Below are 19697 nucleotides of genomic sequence, written 5' to 3' on the forward strand. Positions count from 1 at the left end.
ATAAAACCTCACCTCACCAAAATCCTTAGTAAGTTGAAAAGTTTTAGGTAATTAATTATTCTGCCTGAGGTTACCCAGGTTTGCTACCTAGTCCCATTATTTGGGGGAAAAAAAATGCCTACCCCCATTTGCCTACAATCTGAAGTAGAATACATGTCATTAAGCTGGAGATAATGAGGTCTTGTGACTTTTTCCCCATGTCAATTTTGCTGTGTTCATGGCCTCTGTGTTGCTGTCCATTGTGAATATATAGAAATAATTCATAAAGCCTCATTTTGCTTTGCATAACAAATCGATCTGCTCCTAGTGACAAATTTCCTGTCTGGATTTGTTTGTCTTGCGCACACTGCACAGCTCTGCACAGGAGGAAGGACTTTCCGTTGCCCCCTTGTCCTTCCTGAACTCCCGGGTGCACTCTCTCTGCTGAGATGCCTGTTGAATATTGACACATTCCTTCTGACTCCCATGGCAGGGAGAGCAACCATCTCAGGCCACGGTTAATTTCTTTGGATGGTGTTGATGTGTGTCCTAGGATGGTTTAAAATATTAATTTCCTTTTCCCCCACCCCACCCCTTCCCTGTTGTCTAGTATTCTTTTTGCAGATGTTAAAGGATTTACCAACCTCTCCACCACCTTGTCTGCTCAGGAGCTGGTCAGGATGCTCAACGAGCTCTTTGCCAGATTTGATCGACTGGCCCATGTGAGTTGAATTTAATTCCTGACTCGTTTTTGGTAGGAGTGAGGGACTGCATGTAGAATTAGTGGAAAGGACTCAGCCTTATTTACCAATGTCATTACCGTTCTGCATCCTGTCCCCGGGCATGGACCTCTGATCCTCACACATTCTGAGGATCAATGTTAGTTATTTACAGGCCTTGGATGGGAGGTTTGACAGATTAATTTTCCCAGTAGAGAGACAGCTGGTTGAGTTACAATTAAACCAAAGTCCTTTGGATCTGCTTCCACTCTCGCATTGCTATTTCCCCCTGACATGGCCAGGTGCCATCCAGCTGCAGACTCCACTGTGGTTCATGCAGTGGTGATGGCTGCCTGCAGTGGCCCAGCCAACCCTGGCCATCTGGAATGAATTAGCCTGTTCTCAAGAACCAGTCATCTACTGGACCATCATTTTGTTTGACCTAACTTAAGAGCTTTGGCCAACATGACACCACTTTTATTTTCAGTTGGCTTGATCAGAGCTAAAATAGAAAACAGGTTAAAAGAGATGAACATTTATTATCAAAACACAGATTCCTAGTCCTCAAGCCACTCAAGTTATGAAGGAATATCATTGCCACACTGTACTTTAGAGTGGGTGTTGGGTTCAAAAAGGCCGCCTTAATTCCTGCTTTGTAAAGGGCATATATCACTCCCAACCCCACAGGCTGTTGTGAGAGTTCAATGAGCCCACATCAAGTGGGAGTTTATTTTTAGCATATCGAAATGTTGTTTTTAAGTCTGCCTCACTCCAACAGAGACCCGTTCGTACTTGAATCTGAGCACCTCTGGGTTTGTGCCTGGTGCTGTGGGTTGGGAGTGTGGGAATGACTAAAGCACGCGTCCCCCCTTCCTGGAGTCAAGCCTAGTCGGGGATACATAAGAAGTAGTCAGTGCAGACCATGACGTGTGCGCAGGTAAGTCTGCGTGTCATGGGAATGCAAAGACAACACGGACCCTCGAATCAGAGCAGACTTCCAGGAGAAAGTGACTCAGGCCGAGTCTTAAAAAGGAACTAACAAACATAGTAGAATACTACTCAGCAATAAAAAGGAGTAAGTCTCTGATACATACCACAATATCACTGCATCTCAAATGCAATATACCAAGTGAAAGAAGCCAGATGCAAAAGGCTAGGCATGTTATGATTCCTCATATAAGCCATTCTAGAAAAGGTAGAATTATAGGGACAGAAAAGAGATAAGTGGTTGCCAGGTGGAGGGAGTGGGTCAGTTGCACTGAAGCATGGGGCTGGGCTGATTTGGGAGTAATGTGGATGCTTTCAATGTGAGTGTGACTTCACACTTATCTAAAAGGTAAATTTTGTTGTATATAAATTATGCATCGATTAGCAAGGTAAAGAAGACAGGGAAGGTCATTTTAGGCAGACAGGGGAACAAAAGTAAAGATGGCAGCTACTCTTATCTGTACGGAGAAGCCAGAAGAGATTTGGCATTGCCGGAGGGGAAAGTGCAAGGTAGGGAGTGGTGGAGATGTGCTAGACAGATGGGCAAGGACCTGACAAAGAACCTGCTGAGTAACCTGTAGCTACCGGACAACTATTAAATGGGACACTGACAGGGGCAGAAGAGGAGGTGGAGACTGATGTTCTCCTAACACAAGAGCTGGGTTTACCTAGCGGGCTGGGAATCTGGAGGTGGGGAAGGTGTTCACCACTTTTTTTGAGGGTTGCATCAATGGTGGTCGGTGCCAGTTACATGTAGTTATTGCACTTCATATGGTTTTGAACACTTCTTCTCAAGGATGCTAAGATGAACAAAAATGGCCCTCCATTGAGAACTGACAAATGTGACCAAAGTTAATTTTTAGTGTCACAATAAACCGTACTGACTCAGGGAAAGGGTTGCTAAGTAAAATTTAATGCGCACTGTTCAACCAACATTTGTGGACTACGTAACACATGCTAGGTAACGTGCAAGACTCTGGGAAGGGAGAACCAGAGCCTGCCCTCAGGAAGCTCCGAGTCCAGTAAGGGAGAAAGACAAGCCCATAATAACAGCAGGACAGTGTGGTGCGAGCAATAATAGGCACAAGGGTCTTGGTGGATGGAAGAAAGAACAGCCAGATGCTTGGAGGAGTCAGGGAAGTGGTGGTTGTGTTCTGGCAGCATCCAGAGAAGAGGTCGCCTGCAACTGGGTGTTGGGAAAGGGCAGGAACTTTCCTGGCATCATATTAGACAAGGAAGTGCCTTCTAGGCTGAGCCATGGGGCAAAGGCAGGGAAGTATGAAAATTCAAAATCACGCTACTGGTTTGGGGAGCTATAAGAAGTTCAAGGTTGTTAGAGCGTGAAGGGCATGGGAGATTGCAGTGAGAAATGAACTTGCAGAGGAAGGCAGAAACAAATCATGGAGAGCATGGTGTGGCATTTTAAGGAATGTGGACTTTGTCCTGGAGCCTGGACTTCCCACCCTGGTTATCATCCACACGATGGTGGACGGGGAGTGAACAGGGGTATATAGCCCATTGATGCCCAGTAGGTACAAGATTTTGTAGTCCACCTTCTGGGGTAAGAGTCTTATTGAAAGACTTTAAAGAAAAAGTGAATATTAAATTAAGCAGAGATAGATAGACCATGGAGGCTATTAAATATTCATAAACTGCCTGGCATATGTTACGCGCTGTGATGAGTGTTTTCCCTGGCTTACCTAATTTAGTTCTCACAACAAACCTACGGGGCAGGTTCTTTACTGTTGTCATTTTACAGAGTGAGTGACTGAAATGAGGCTCAAAGAGATAAAATAATCTGCCCAGAAGCACTGGTAGGTGGTGCATCTATGGTCCAGGCCGAGGCCAGGTGCTCGGCCTTGACCTCTAGGCAATGCAGCAGGCATTTTAGGGGATAGAAGTGCTGCTGCCCCTGCAGGATGGCTTGAAGGGTTACACTGAGGGGCCTTCGAGCATGGGCCAGACTTGAATACACCTTGTGCAGATCCCTCTCTGCCCCTCAGTTTCCTACCAAAAGTGTAATGGAGGACAAGGGAAACAATACCTGTGAGGTGTTCCTCCACGCACAGGCTGGCTCCGGATCAGTACTCAGTACCATTAGTGCCCAGCAGTTCCCTAGTTCACCCCACCCTGGGTGCATCAGTGTTTGCTGCCCTAGGAGACCCTGGTAGAAAAGTTGAATAAACTCTGCCAGGGAAAACAATTCTACTCACCTTCAAAGGAGAAAACCCACTTTAAATGTTTTTGCCCCCAACAGTCACTTCACAAAGTCACACATTTTGCCTCTGTCTAAAAGGGAGTTGGACTTTCCCCTTTTAGCATCTTTCAGCACCAAAATTCCGTGCCTTTATAATGAGCTCCATCTCCTTGCCATGAGCCTTTGCTTTAGATGTTCATTATGTTGCACATCAGAGGGAACCCACCTCCCATGTAAATGTCACACACTGTACCCGTTTTCTCACTGCATTATTAAAATTCAGGGGCAACTTCAAAGCCTTCTGGTAAAGATCCTCCTAGTGTGATTGAGTTCCTCGTGCCCTGGTGGTTAGGGCTGCTCGGAATAGAGCGTTCTAACCCTTGTTAGTACCTTTGGCTAACTTCAGTAACTTCTGGTCTTTGATCTTTTTAAAAATAAAGTAGTTCCTACCTGCCCCTCCTCATCCACATTAGGAGTAAAGAACATGTACATTATTACAAAGGTTTTAAAATTGTAAAATGAAGAACAAATTTATTGTTAAACAGTTGACCTCATTACAGCTTAAACCTTCTTTAAAATTACCAACAAAACTAGAAGAACCTAAATTGTTGCTGTAAAGAAAAATCCAACGCAATGGAGAGCCAACCAACAGATTGAAAACAATGAGAAAGCTGTTTCTGTACTGACATAGAAAGAATTTCAAGATTGTTGTTGCAAGAAAAAAAGTATTCCTCAGGTCTGTAAACATGGTATGATAAATTTATGGCCAAAGAGCATGAAAATTAGTCATATATGACCATACAAATGATGTGTGACAGCACAGCAGCCTCAGGAGGGAAAGTAGCCCAGGTTCCCAGGTGTTGTGTGCCTGGGGGGATGGGGGAGAGCTGCTCAAGGGGACTTACCCCAGCTCCGTTTTTACGAGGACAATATAGTCATGTGTTATTTCTGCAATTACAATTAGATAAAAGCCCATAAAATTGTCATGTTTTCTAATACAACTATTCTTAGTGCATTAATGGTACTAATGCTTTTATTCCAAGAGTCTTCCCTCTTCTTATTTTTTATAGTTTTTCTTCATGATTACAAAAACAATGCTTGTTCATTATGTCAAAATCAAACATCAAAGATACAGACACTACAGAAAGTATAATCCCTGGACTCCTACCCCTACCCAATGTTATAACTATCCTTGAAAATTTGGTGCCTGCGTCTCCTCAGTTTTATCTACACAAATGGTTTCATAAATTCTCTGGACTTCCCAAGATTTTTTTCATCTTATCAAAACCATCAAGTGGGACGAAAAAGATTATATTAAGACTAACTCAATAAAATTTGCAAGAAGACCCTCACCCTACTTTATTTTTCCTCTTCAATATCTTTTTTTCAAAGCCACCTGGCTCCCCTAATCGGAATTTTACAAAGGAATTTCTGGTAAAAATAAGTTGGTTGGCTATTTCTATCAAAGTCATGTGACAGCTCACAGGAATTAACCAGAAAAATGCGTCTGCAAATCGACAGATAAGAAGTCAGGTCTTTAACGTATTATGTACATAACAGAATGCAAATGTGGAAGACTGACTGCTTTTATAAGGTACTTGAGCATTTTGGCCCTGGGTGGGGTCCTGGAACCAATCCCCTACAGTTACCGAGGGAAGACTGTAGCTAGTTAAGTTTCAGGGGGAGTCAAAGGTTATACATGGAGTTTCGACTGTGTGGGGGGTCATTGCTCCTAACCCCCATACATGTACACACACAGATATAAATACAGCGATACAGTGAAGGTTTTATACTGTTAATTTCATTTAGTGCAAAGAATTTTCCTTTATTCTAGGAATACATCGTTTTAGTTTTTTGGTGTTGAAAAGGCCTTTTCTTTTATAAAGTGAGGAGGGTAGTTAATGGTGGTTGGGTTGTTATTTGGTTTGTTGATGGACTTTTTATACTTCCTTGGAAAAATACAAAACTGAGCCCTACAGCTGGCCCTCTGGCCCTCTGGATTTTTAATAACTATGCCATGGACTCCACAAATCTGGAAACTGCCAGGACCAGTGGGCCAAGTGCTCCGTTCTGGCCCTAACACTGCAGGGGTCTAGAGGAAGTAGTTCAAGGTCTTGCTCATCCCTTCTTGACCAGACCCCTTGGGCAGCTCTCTTGCAAAATTGGCAGCATTGGAGCAGCCAATAGACAGGAACCACATGCTCCTAAAAATAACCCTGGGAAGGCTGTGCATGTCCTCAGAGTTCTGAAGATCGCTTCTGTGCCCATTGGGGAAGGTTGGCCAGACCCTGGAGATCTGACCCAGGCGGGAAGCCCCAGAGCCGGTCTGATTCTCTGGTCCTCGTCCGATGCTTGTTTTGTACTGGGAGAGTGGCCGCATTCATTCGTTAGCCAAATATAAATGAATGGCACAACTCCTGATGAAGCCCGCACAGTGCTTCACAGCTTGGCATCTCAGTGGGCCCTTTCTGTCTGCAACTCCCCTCCTCCTGCCCTTGGGCTCTGTTCTCCCAGGGAGGGATTCTCACACACAAAGCCGTAGACCCACAGACTCTTAGGGCTTCAGGTCTAGAACACACCTCAGAGGTCATTTAGTCCCACCCATCTATCCAAGGAAACCAAAACGGAGGGTCCTCTGCCAGTGATCACAGAGATGAAGGGCGAGAACAGGAGTCCAAGTCATCCTCACAGAGACAGACAATTTTAATTTAGTGTCCCGTGTGCTGGTCTCTGCCCTAAGTCTTCCCATGCATCATCTTAGTTAATCCTCACAGGCACAAGGAGACAGGTCCTATTCTCATCCCCATTTTACAGATGAGGCAACAGACGCTCAGAGATTAAGTAATTTAACTGAATACACACAGGAAAGATGTAGGGTGTCTCGGAGTTGATCCTATGCAGGGTGACTCCTCAGCCAGAGCTCTTAACCCTTAGGCTACAACTGCCTTAAGTTCTCTTGCTTCTAAACCCTGCAACATTCAGACTCTTCCCATTCAGTACTCAAGTGTGCACCTTTTCACTGGTGCTTGTGAACCCACCAAAAAACTGTGTCTTATTTTTCAAATGTGCAGGGAGGATAAAATCTGTACCTACCTATAAGGTGGGTGTAAGGGTTTACTCCATTTAATATATGGGGCACCGTATTGGTTGTTAATAATCATCTTCATATCAGGGACAATGCTTGCCTTATTGTAGATGCCCAATTGATGTTTCTTTTCAGTGAACACACATATCAATTAATTAATGAATAAAAGGAGGTGTAAGACATAGTTAGCCTCTCCTGAAGGTGCCAATAGCCTGCATGCGAAGGGACTTAACATAGAGTTGAAATAATATAGCGATCCCTAAATGATTTATGCTTTTAAGTTGAGCTGGAGACTGCTTAAAACCCTGAACTCAGAGGCATGTCCTGAGAAGAAAGACAGTGCTGGGGACAGGATTCCTAGGGGACACTGAGCATGCCGGTTGAATGCCCTCTCTTCACCACGTCTGTCCACATGCTGAGTATCAGCCAGAAAGCGAGTATGTGGCAGAGATGAGATATAGTCCCGTATCTATCATATCCAGTGTTTTTTCATGACTCTGCTCCACCTCTGAGCCCTTCAAACCCCTATTTAGGATGCCCTCTAATTCCCTTGGTAGAAAACAGGTGCTCCTGGCCCCAAGGTGCAGACCCCCTGACCTTGCTTCCCTCTTTCCCAAGCCTCGATGAAGCATGGACCCATCTGCTGACTCAGTCTTTTCCTTCCCCATCCTATGCCTTCCAGGAGCATCACTGTCTCCGCATCAAAATCCTAGGGGACTGCTACTACTGTGTTTCCGGACTTCCAGAGCCCCGCCAGGACCACGCCCACTGCTGCGTAGAAATGGGCCTCAGCATGATCAAAACCATCAGGTAATTTGGGATCTCCTTCATAATCCCAGGCCTCCGATGTGCATGACAGGGAAGACAAACCACCCCATCTGTCCTTGGTGGTAAATCACATGCACGTTGAAAGGTGAAGCCCTCTGACTTATTACATGAACACTGCATACCCATTAGTTCTCCCAGATGAACCTAATAGCTTCATTATGTTCTAGTTGTACCTCACTTTCAATAATCTGTGCAACAAATTTGTATTGCCAATGTCCTTGTGGGGATCCATCAAGGAACGGGGTGAGCATAACGCATGCCTTCAGGGAGGTTATGGTGCAGTGGGAGAGATGAATGGATAGGCAATTTCAAGATGGTACAATAAGCCCTGTGATGAGTCAAATCCAGGACACTTGTGGGGAATAAAGAAGGAACAGCTAATTCATGCCATGGTGCTGGAGAAGGCTTTCCAGAGCAGAGATGTCTAAGCTGTTTCCTAAAAAGTGAGTAGATAATAGCCAGGTCCTGGAGGTGGTTGAGAGCTTGGAAGACAGGATACATGTGTGCAGGAATCGGGACATGGAACCTGGGGAGGTGGTGACAGATGGGCTGCAGGCTGGGAGCAGCCAGGGCCTGCAGGACTTTCTCAGCCACTAAGGGGTTGCACCTTATCCTAAGGCCAATAGAAATCACGAAAGGGCCACCCCCAAGGTTGGCTTCATGAGTGTGCAACAGGTGCTATCTTGGGCTTTGGTCAGTGTATTTGATCAAGAGGGAGGGAGTTCCTGAAGCCAAGGACTAGGAACGAGACTGCTTATGGCTGTGGGACAGATGCTCAGTGTTGTCAGAGCTCCCCTTCAGGTGCCGAAATGCAAGCATCACATCCTCCCACAACCACAGCAAAGACAGTGGCTGGTGCCGTTATCTCACAGAGGAAGAGGAGTCTTACTAGAAACAGACAAGAAGATTCTCCCTGCTAGAAAATCTAAGGAATTGGAACCTCGCTTTCAAGGGCTTGGTGGTGGCCCAAACCCTGTTCCTGATCTTCTGCTTGCTGACAGATCCCTGACTTCATTCAGGGTTCAGGCACAGGTCTCTTGACAACGAGGAAGGTGATGTAGCCCCTAATCAAGAAGAGGACACCAAAGCCCTTTCCCTAAATATGATCCTGCTCCATTGATGTGACAGTGGTCATTTCAAGACTGAGCCTAAAACCACACTCCTGGTGGGCAGGCCCCCAGGGTCCCACCTTTGGAACCAACCCATGACCAGGGCCCAATCAAGGCAGTGTGGTGCTTGGCTAAGAGGTGTTTGATGAAAATCCAACTTTTCACCATCCCTAAGACCAAGCTGGCAGGTGGAGAAAGAGACAAGAAATCCCCACTCTCCTGCTGCCCCCTTCTACAGAAATGCAGAAATTCCCTCCTCCAGGGACTGTGAAGAGAGGAGCCCATAATCTCCAGCCCACGGTTCCCTTTGATCAGCCTTCGGTAGATGGAACACGCTGCAGATGCTTCTTCACTGTTAATTCGGACACTTGAGAGTTTTGCCCTGAAAATTCAATGACCTTTGCCAACATTTTGACTGGTTTCAAGGGAAACAATGTTCCCAGAGGACCCAATATTTTGTACCAGCTCTAAAACTAATTAGGTTTGCGAACCTTATTCTGTCAATCAATGAGTAGATCAACCAACAAATAATTTGTTGTCTCTACCACGTGCTGGGCACTGTGCTAAGCCCAGGAAATACAGTGAGGAACCATTACTCCGGGGGGACCATTAGGTGACCATGGATGTTCATTAGGGCGATCACTTGCATTTGCCGTCTGTGAAATGAGGAAACTGGCCAGACCAGCTCTGAAGTTTCTGACAGTTCTGAAAACTGATGATTTACCGACCATGTAAAAATCAGGCTTAAGCAGCAAAACTTTCCAGAGTTTCTTTTTAATTTTAGTTTTATTTGTTATCAGGTATAACTGACAAATAAAATTATGCATATTCAAAATGCACAATGTGATGGTTTGATATATGCATACATTGTGAAATGATTACCATAATGAACTTAATATATCCATGACTTCACAAAGTTATTTCTTCTTTTTCTTTTTTTGATGAAAATGCTAAGATCTACTCACCTACTCTCTTAGCAAATCTCAAGAATGCACTACAGTGTTATTAAATATAGTCACCATGCAGTACATTCGATCCCCAGAACTTAATTTGTATCTTATAACTAAAAGTTTGTACCTTTGACCAACCTCTCCCCAATTCCCTCATCACCCTGCCCCAGCAACCCCCCTCCTACTATCTGTTTCTATGAGTGCAACACTTTTTCTTAGATTCACATATGCAGTATCTACCTTTCCATCTCTGGCTTATTTCCCTTAGTATAATGCCTTCCAGGTTCATCCATATTGACCCAGATTACAGGATTCTCTTCTTTTTTAAGGCTGAGTCGTATTTCATCACGTGTATATATATTTTTATGACCTTCTTTATCTATTTATCCCCATCTTCTTTGTCTAGTCGGGCAGAAACTTTCCAGAGAGGTTTGTAGGCTAAGCCTAAACAAAAGCTATGCTGCAGAGATGGCGCTGTGGGAGAAACGAATGGTCATTACTGGAACGCTTTACGGTAATTAGAGTGGCATCGTTTATCTTTCTGGGGGGGAACCTGTCCCTCCTGGCCATTTTGTCTAATCTACGGTCTCCTTTCTGAGGTTCTGGAGTGGGACAGTGAGAATCAAGATTTCAATAGGTTGAAATGACTCAAGGCTTTCTCTTATTAGTTCACTAAGAGTTGCTTTTACTCCTTTAGAATAAGACAGTTCAGTAGGAAATTTTTTTAACTACGTGAGTCAGAGTCTATTAATACTCAAACATCTCCTTGATTATACTGTATGTGACTTGAGGTCCAGCATTAATTCTCCCAGTTAACAACACAGCGCGGTGCAGAGGAATAAATGAGAACTCTGGGTTTAGGCAAACCTTGGTTGCAAATGGCTCAGACTTCCAGAGCTGCCACTCTTCCTGTCAAGTCCTGTGCCCTCAGGAATGCCTGGCAGACGACATTTGCGCCTGGACGTGTGGGGAAGACAATTCCAGTTATATCACTCCATCCAAAAAGACTTAACGATCTTAACCAACTACCACTTACAGGGACAAAATTTTTTATTCAGCCCTAAAGGCACTTATTTCAGCCAGAAAACCCCACAGAAGCCATGAAGTCTGGAAGTATGCATTGCAGTATGCCGCAGGTGTTGTCATGGAATGCCAGGGTCAGTAAACCATTTACTGACTGGTTTCCCCAGACTAGATGGCCACCCTGTATATTTGTCATCACAGATGGATCCCTGTGGAGGTACAGTCCTCACCCTGTCAGGGTCTGTCCTTGTCCCTCTTTCTGGCATTTCCACAGAGTTACAGAGGCTGTAAGAGGCTGGTGCTTCGATTGTGAGACAGCATCGAAACCTTGGCTCTCTAGATCCCGGCAGCTCCAATACTTCCCTTGTTCGGGTGACAAAATTCTTGCACAAAAGGCAAAGCAACACTCAAAGGGACGCTGGTCCCCTATTCACAGATCAGTCCTAATATGTGATAGAGTTCCCTGTTGGTCACAGACACGGGGGGACAGGGAGCCCGCATCAGGAAAGGCTGGATTAGCTGCTGCGAGTTGGACCATCACAAGTCTCAGGAGTGAGTGAGAGTCCGGACAAGGGGACACACGGCGTGAGGAAAACCGTTTCTGTGTCCCTGTATTTTCCCAAGGTATAGCCACTATGGTCCTTTTGACGGAGAGCCATTCATTGCTTCTGATGCCTGAAATCTGACATCGGTACCCAAAGGTTGAGTGGACAGCTTAGGTCTCACATGCATCCCTGATAAATGAGCAGAACCAATACTGAGAGGGGAGAAAAATCAGTAAACCTCTGAGAATAAGAAGATAATAAGCCTTAGTCAAGCCTCAGATTAAATTTATTCCATAAAAAATACTTGATTTTAGAAACATGATATTAGCTAAATGAATGACCAAAAGTAATGGAATGTAACTTTACTTCTAATGAAGCATTTAATACCATCTCATGCATGCCTGTTCATAAAATTAAATTAATTAATATAGGCTTAGGTAATAGTTCCAGTAAGCAGGTTGAAAGTGGCTCCAGGTGGCTCCTCTTCACATGCCCTGGGCCTATTTTGGGGACACTTGATGGCTGAGAAGACACCAAATTTATGGTGGGCTCCATTAGAGGCGATATCTTTATTAAGGACCTATAAAAGTCTTCCTTGATGAATCTTAATGAAAATCGCAGGGCCTGGTCTTTTCAGTGCAGTTGCTAAAAAGTCATAGGATGACACCAGAATGCCAAGCAGGAGCTGGATTGTCCCCAAGTGGTTAATTGGAGCAAAGGTCTTAATCCTTGTGGCAGGGTGGCCGTGCCAGGCAATGTGGCAGGACAAGGGATGAAAGCCAGGAGTTACCGGCTTCCCTCGCTTGAGGCAGGAATGCCCAGGCTCTCTGCATGCCTCTTGGTGCCCTTCCTTTTCTTTGTCCTTCTCTGACTTACTACTTTTCCTCCCTTTCCACTTCTTCCTTCTCTCCATTGCTCCCTCCCTCCCCTCCATCGTTCGCTTCTTCTCCTCTCTCTTTCTTGTTCTGAAATGTCATTAAGTACAGCATTCCTAAGGCCACATTCCTCTAAAAAATGCAGCAGTTACAGTGGATGATGATTCATTTTTTTTTGCAAAATCATTTGTAATGGTGAAGATTGAATATATCTAGTAATCATAATTTATAAAGCTAATGTTGATTGAATGTTCACCTTGTACCAGGCAGACACTATACAAAATGATCTTCCTGATGCACCTCATCTAATTCTGACAATAACCCTGTGAGGAAACTACTATTACTTCCCCCAATTTTCAGAGGAGGCATCTGAGGCTCTGAGAGGATAAATGCCTTCTTAGGCAGATCTTGTAAGTGGCAGAACAAGACCCTGAGCCACATTCATCCGACTCCACAAACGTTCAGAGGAAGGCTTAGATAAATTTTGGCATATTACAAGATAGGAGAAGAGGTGGCCGCTAAGCATCGTGGCTTACGTAATATTTAACAGCATAATAAAATGCTTGTGAGCTTAAAGAAATATACGCATTATAGAGTGCACACACCCAGGTCATTCAGGGAAACCTCAGTTTTTAAAAATCTGTCTTTATGGAAAGAGAGAAGATCCTAAAGCTCTGCGGTGGAAAACGGGTGGCTGGATCTTCTCTCTCACGTTGCCTCACTAGGTCCACACTGTGTTTGAACAGGAATCTACATGTCTTCCTATTAGGTGTCCACTCCCCAAACAGGGGTGCAATGCTGAAGGGGGTATAACCAGCAAAGTGTCAGCTTGCAGTATGGCCTCATGAGGGCCGACTGGGGTCCACTTCTTCCTGACCTTGAGTGAGTGATATAACCTTTCTCTGTCCAGCTTCCTTAGCTGTAAAATGGGGATAATCCATCCTCATGTGTGCTCCATGAATACAGGAACTGGTTTTCTGATTTGTCTATTTGATTCACTGCTTATATCAGCAGGTGTCTTCAAGAGATGTTTGTGAATGAATGAATGAATAAATGAATGAACTGTATCTATAGTGTAGGGCGGTTATGAGGAAGAAATGAGATCATGAAGATAAACGACCCAGCACAGAAGAGGCAGCAGATGTAGCCCAATTCTCTTTGAGCCTCAGTTCACTCATCTGTAATTGGGACATTAATAATGCTTATAGCTATCTACCTGCAGAATTGCCATATGCATCAAAACGAAGCACTCTGGGAAACTTGAACTTCCATGCTGGGATACAACATGGTGGCTTTCAGACTCCCTGAGAAGGAGTGGGCCCCATGTTTTCGGAGGCAGACCGGCACTGACATCCAGTAGAGGCTGTTGCATGGATCACAGTTGAAGGTGACGTTGGGGCCCAAGGCCACCGTGCTGGCAGCCCCCTAGGCGACAGTGAGAGACCCGTGAGGTACCCTTTAGTGTGAACTCTGGATCTGTGGGAGGGAGCTCGCTACATTCTGCTGATTTGTGGAATTAACTGGTAGAGACTGTGTCGTCCACCTTTTGGGCTGAGCCAGCTCAAACTCCATTGGTCTATACACCCTTCTTTGGAAGCAGAACACATGCAGGAGAGCTGAAGTGGACAGCTGGGTTTAGGCTCACACAGCTCGGGAGAAACTCCAGCGACTCCACCTGTAGCTGTGCGCGCCCTAAAGACAGATACTTCTGGGAACTCAGTTTCCTCATCCTTCAAATGGCGCTGGGAATCATGCACAGAGTGTTGTGACAGTAAGGTTGATGCCGGCACAGGACCCCCTGCACGGTGACCACAGCCCCGTCCATCACTCACTCCCTCGCTTTTCCTGCTCCCGGCATGTTCACGGGCACTGTTGCTTCCAGGGCGCTGAGGACCAATCGCCCAGTTCTTACTACATTGCTTACTAGCTCATCCTTTTGAACCAATTTAAGTCTAGGAACTGCCCAGTTGGTGTATGAAGTGGGCTGGCTGAAGCTATTTCGATGTAACTGGAGCAAATACGAGCACTGTTTGAGCAAGAAGGGTAGAGTGACCAATTCATAATTTTAGAGTGATCGATTTACAATTTTTGGTCTGATTCAACCTGTGTAATTATTGTGTAATTACAAGTTGGTATTGCTAACAAAAGTAAGTAGTAGTCATTATTTTTGTGTGTTCAAATTGCACCAGGTAAAGCACTTTATATACATGATTTTTATAAACCATCCTGACAGCTCTGCAAAGGATTAGTGCTTTCTGCTGTCACACCTGAGAAAACTGGGACTTGGGCACTAATACTGCAATTAGCCCAGTGCCCACAGCTAGCACGTGGAGAAACCCAGCTTCATGCCAGGCCTGCTTTAACACAGACTATGCTCCTGGGATATGGTGAGAGTGATTTGCATTGAGAAGCTCTGTCCTGTGCTCCAGCTCCCACAACCAGCAAGTGGTGGGTCCCGCACTGGCACCCTGGTCTCTGCCCCCAGAGCTGGGGAGCTGGACATCCTTCATGCCACAGTGCTGAATGTCACGCTGCTGTAGCCTGTCCCCTGTTCGCCCATGTATTTCCCAGCAGAGAGTGTCTAGTTTACAGATCAATGAAGGCTACTAGGTTATTCCCCTTGGCATTCCTCCAGCCCCTTCTGTAGATGGATTAATTGGCCAAAAAGAACCATTTGAAGCACTTAAATTGAAAGAAAAATTCTAAGGTTCTTCATCTGCTCCCATATACCAAGCATTTGTACTTAATAGTTCAATTAAAAGCCATAACATCTTTGATCTTTGGCTGGTTCATCTTTGCAGGATTGGTTCCCCGCTTGATACAGAGGTGCAAAAAGGAACTATTACTAAGTGAATTCTTCATTTAAAAGAAATCTAGAAGCCCCCAATGGAAAACAGTAGAGCAAAGCTGCTTTATTTGAAGGGGACCATGCAGAGGGTCACCTCCATACCCCACTGGCAGGTCCAGAGGCACCTCTGTGGTTCCCCTGGGCCCTTAGAAGCATCTTGGGGCAACACAGGGTTATGAGCCAAGAAAGCCTTTGAGCTTCACCCATTAGTTCAGTGCCTACCTAGAGCTCTGACCATAGCTCTGTGCCAAGCGCAGCGCTAAGTGCCGGGCACGTGGAAACAAAAGGGCGTGGCCCTGCCCTCTGGAAGGTCAGAGGTCGTGGAGAAGAAAGGGAGGGGCAGATGCTTAAAGTGTGGCTGGTCTATAGTCATTTTTTCTTCACTTGTGGCTGAGGAGGCACAGATAACATCCCTGGGCTCTTTTTTGGGAGAATTGAACCCAATTTGTAACTCGGCAGAACTCCCTCTGCACTTGCACTTGAAGATGTTCCAAGTCCTCCCCTCGAGAGCTGATCTTGAAAGGTGCCGTGTGTGTCTGTGGCTGCGTGACCACCAGGGGGGCTTTCCAAAGAGGGTTGGTGTCTGTAAATTATTCATTGTTTTACGAGTTTCATTTCTGTCTTTTATTTAAGTCAAATCCCAGACATAACAAAAAGGAAGAAAAGAGCGCCATAAAGAAATTTTGTCTTCTTTTTAAAATTTTTCTTTTGTTGAAGAAAAAAACCCTAAGCATCTTTTCATTAAGATGTTCCAGTGCGTTCCCTGTGTGATGTTAATCACCTAATGGCATTAGCACGGTGTGCTGTGTGATCGTCCCTGACAATTAGTTAGCAAAGCACTTTAACATGCATTATCTCCTCTGGGGCTCACAAAAGCTCTGTAAGTGAAGCAATCAGCTAGACCTTTGTATTACAACTGTTGAAACTCAAGGTCATATTCGCTAAGGATCACACACCCCGTTGTAGTTGTAAAGGGCGTAAGGTTTAAAACCTCAGCAGCCCCAGGTTAGTCCTAGAATCCTGTTTACAAGCTATATGACCACAATAAAATCCTTTACTTTCCTGGGCTGCAGTTCTTTAATATATATAAAGCAACCAAGTAGTACTTAGGGTATAGACCAAGCATTATTCTCAACCACCCATGTATGTTTGTTTACTCACCTAATATGACAATGCTATTATTATTCCCATTTTATACACAGAAGTTAAGTAACTCCCCTGAGGTCATACAGCTAGTAAATGGCAGAGCAAGAGACACACTCAGGTAGTCTGGCACTAGAGTCCATATTAACCTCTAACGACAGTGACTCACATGTAATGAGAAGAATGTGGATTGAAACTGGTGATTGTGACAGTCAGGATAATCCTGGTTATACTGAAGTAACAAGCATCCCTCCAAATCTCAGTGCTTTAAAACAGCAAAGATTTATTTTCATTCTCATTTCCTGTCCACTATGGGAGGGTTGAGGGAGTGGCAGGGCACCAGCATCCATTGTCCTCCTTCAATGACCCTGGTTAAGAAGCCTTCATCATGAAGGTCATCAACTAATGGTGGACACAGAAGGACAAAGAAAAAAGGAGTGTGGTTGATTGCACTTTTAAAGTTTCTTCTCAGAAGTAACCCATATCACTGCTGCTCACATTTTGTTGGCCAAAAATAGCATGAAATATACAGGAAAGTGCAAACCTACCACATGCTTGGATACTGTAGCACAGGACACAGCTAGTGGATCTCTCCCCGTGACCTGCCTCACCAAACCTGAAATGCCTCCTGCAGTGCTGGACACTATTTCTCCTCTTGCTTTGTTAATTTTTTTTCAAATGCCCTTTAATCTTTTCGTCATCAGTGAATGAAGGGAACTATATGGATTTTAACTCAGAAGTTAAAATTAATACCAAGGCCTGGAAACTAGAATCTTCACCAAGGACAAGAATTGTCTCACCCTTTAGCTACAAGCATTCTTTCTAATCTCTGTGGCTGCCTTCCTAACGTCTAATTTATTTCGATATTTTGATGTTCTCAACTGACTTCAACTCTTTTGTTTAAGTAACTTTGTATGATCTTACAATGTATTAGCAACAGAAAAAACAGAGATCCAGTTTCGTACACGGAATCATTCATTCATGTATTCTTTCAAAAAAAGGGGAGTCATGTTTCTAAGCCCGGCTATATGTGAGGCATGATCCTTCAGGATGTGACAGACACAAGGATTACTCAGAAAACTGCCTTCTAGGAGCTTATTCTCTTTATCAAAGAACTTGGATAGGTGGGAACATGACACCATCCACTCACCCATCCATCCTTATTGAGCGTTGGCCAAGTACCAGATACAGTCTGTTGTTAAGAGGGATGCTCGACACGCAGCCACACCAAGCCTCCATCTTCAATTAGTTTCGAGTGCAGTGGTGGGGGGGTGGGTGGGCAGACGGTTACTATACTGCACCACAGGTACTGTTCACACGGGATGCAGTGGGAACACTGGGACAGGCCTGCAGTCCAGGCTTCAGGTAACAAGGAATGGACGTTTCAGGCCGAGGCAGCATCACTCAGGGAGAAGAAACACGGGGATCAGGCTTGTGTTTGGAAGGGGGGATTCTAAGAGACACAAGAGAAATGAGAAACAATTGGGGCCCAGGACAGATCAGGAAGGGCTTTGTGTTCCAGCCCAGGAATTTTCCACTCTGTCCTATTGGCCAGTGCTTTCTAAACATTTTGACCCTCCCTCTTTATCAAAAATGATTATAATTATTATTACAATTTATAAACTGTATTTATTTTCAATTCTATTATGGTCACACATTTTGAAACATACTACACAATGTGGGTTTTAAAGGGTAATGATGAACTAATTTAAATGTTTTAATTCAATTACTGTACTAAAATCTTTCTGCTCTCACTCTGGTTTAGTGAGAGCAATGGGTGTGAACACGATTGATTCTTTTTTAAAGAATCTTGACAGTTTGTGATACAGCGACTCAAAGGTCAGGTTCCAAATTCAGTTGACTTGTACACCTGTCTCTAATGGCTATCAGCTCTACATACGTATTTTATGAAGATGGGCAGGTCCCGGGGGAGCCCTGGGCCCCTTGCCTGCATCAGTTATGCACAAGTTCTGTGTGAATCTTGTCATGTCTTCCCCCTCTGGCATCTCTGAGTTTTTCTTACAAGCTCACTGGAAGGCAATGGCTTTCTAATATTTTTAACAAATGGGTACAAACCCCATCCAAGCGCTCCGTTTGGCAGATCCAAAAACAAACGAGTAAACATGCAGCTCTGAGAACTCTGACAGATGACAGAACCCATGTTCGACAAGCCAGTTCCTACAGATGGAAACACTTCCGAACTTCCATTTTCAAAACTCTCTCTTCGAACAGGGATTTATTATGAAAGGCAATTACTTTTGCCACCTAAAACGGTCATTTTCAAACAAAGGAAGCAAGTTTTGGGTTGTTTATTTTTAAAAATACTTGCTAGACAGAATATTATGGCAACCTACCTATCATCACGCAAAAGGCAGCAAGTATGGAATCCTTGTGCTTGTTTCTTTTTTTTTTTTTGTCAAAGAAAAATGGATAAATCATCTTTAATTTTGACAACTCTTTTAAGCATTCTGAAGTAAAATAACAAGCGAATTTCTATGTGGCATTGAAGACTTTTCTAGTTATATGTCAAAGTATTACATCCTGCCCGTTGAACTGACCTACACAACTGAGGTCATTAACTCATACACCACGACTGTTCGAAATGCTCTGAAAGCGAAGAAGGAAGTTGTGTGTGGAGAGGAAACACTCCGAGGGTAAAAATCTTTCCTTTCTCAAGACTCCTCCTCCTGCTCAGTCAGAGGACAGACCAACAGGGACCCAGTCTAGTCACTAAGATCAACCCATGTATCAAATTTCAGTGAAGCTTTCTTGAGACAAAAACAAAAGCTATGAATGGAAGCTGTAAGGGTGTCTTCCTGTGCCCCAGGGGATGACCCAGATCAGCCCTGGGAGGCCAGCGCCCAGCTCCTGCGACCACACCTCTAAGGAGGAGGCTGGGAAAGTTTTTTAACAAGGGAGTGATGGAGCGACAAGGCCACCTTGTGTCTGTGATCACCCTGTAGAGCGTGGGCTGGAAGGAGGTCAGGCTGAGGCCGGGACTCAGACTGAAGCACGAGGGGACCTGAACAAGAGTGTTGGTGGGAGGGTTGGAGAGAAGGAAACAGTAAAAATTAAGTAAGGAGAGACATGGAAGGTGGCATGAAGTGAGAGTCTGTCATTCATCTCAGGTTTATGCACTAGTGACGAGTGGTACAAGAAAGACCTTGGTGCTATCCTCTGAGACAGAGGTTATATAGGACCAGCAGGTTTGAGGAAAAGGGTAATGAGGCTCTTAAAAGTTTAGATAAAAGATAGAAGGAGTTTGGAGAAGGAAATCCAAGAAGGCTTCATGGAAGAGATGGCATATAAATGGTCAGGACTTGAACTTACGGAGTAGGAAAGACGAGGGCTGCTATCAGGACCAAGGGTGCCCACCTTACGCGTGTGTCTCTCCATTCACCTCTCCATA

At 44.6% G+C, this 19697-nt stretch overlaps 1 protein-coding gene across 2 annotated transcripts in view; it reads left to right on the forward strand.

Moving 5' to 3' along the window:
- Positions 1-19697, forward strand: part of ADCY8 (adenylate cyclase 8) — a 159605-nt gene that overhangs the window by 60197 nt on the left and 79711 nt on the right. For both annotated transcript variants that reach the window (XM_024572213.3, XM_045181780.2), the window contains exons 4-5: positions 590-701; positions 7650-7777. In XM_024572213.3, coding sequence (XP_024427981.2) covers positions 590-701; positions 7650-7777 — 240 coding nt within the window. The remainder of the gene's footprint in view (positions 1-589; positions 702-7649; positions 7778-19697) is intronic.

The sequence above is a fragment of the Desmodus rotundus genome, chromosome 8, assembly GCF_022682495.2.
Source record: "Desmodus rotundus isolate HL8 chromosome 8, HLdesRot8A.1, whole genome shotgun sequence".
In the NCBI taxonomy this organism is placed as follows: domain Eukaryota; kingdom Metazoa; phylum Chordata; class Mammalia; order Chiroptera; family Phyllostomidae; genus Desmodus; species Desmodus rotundus.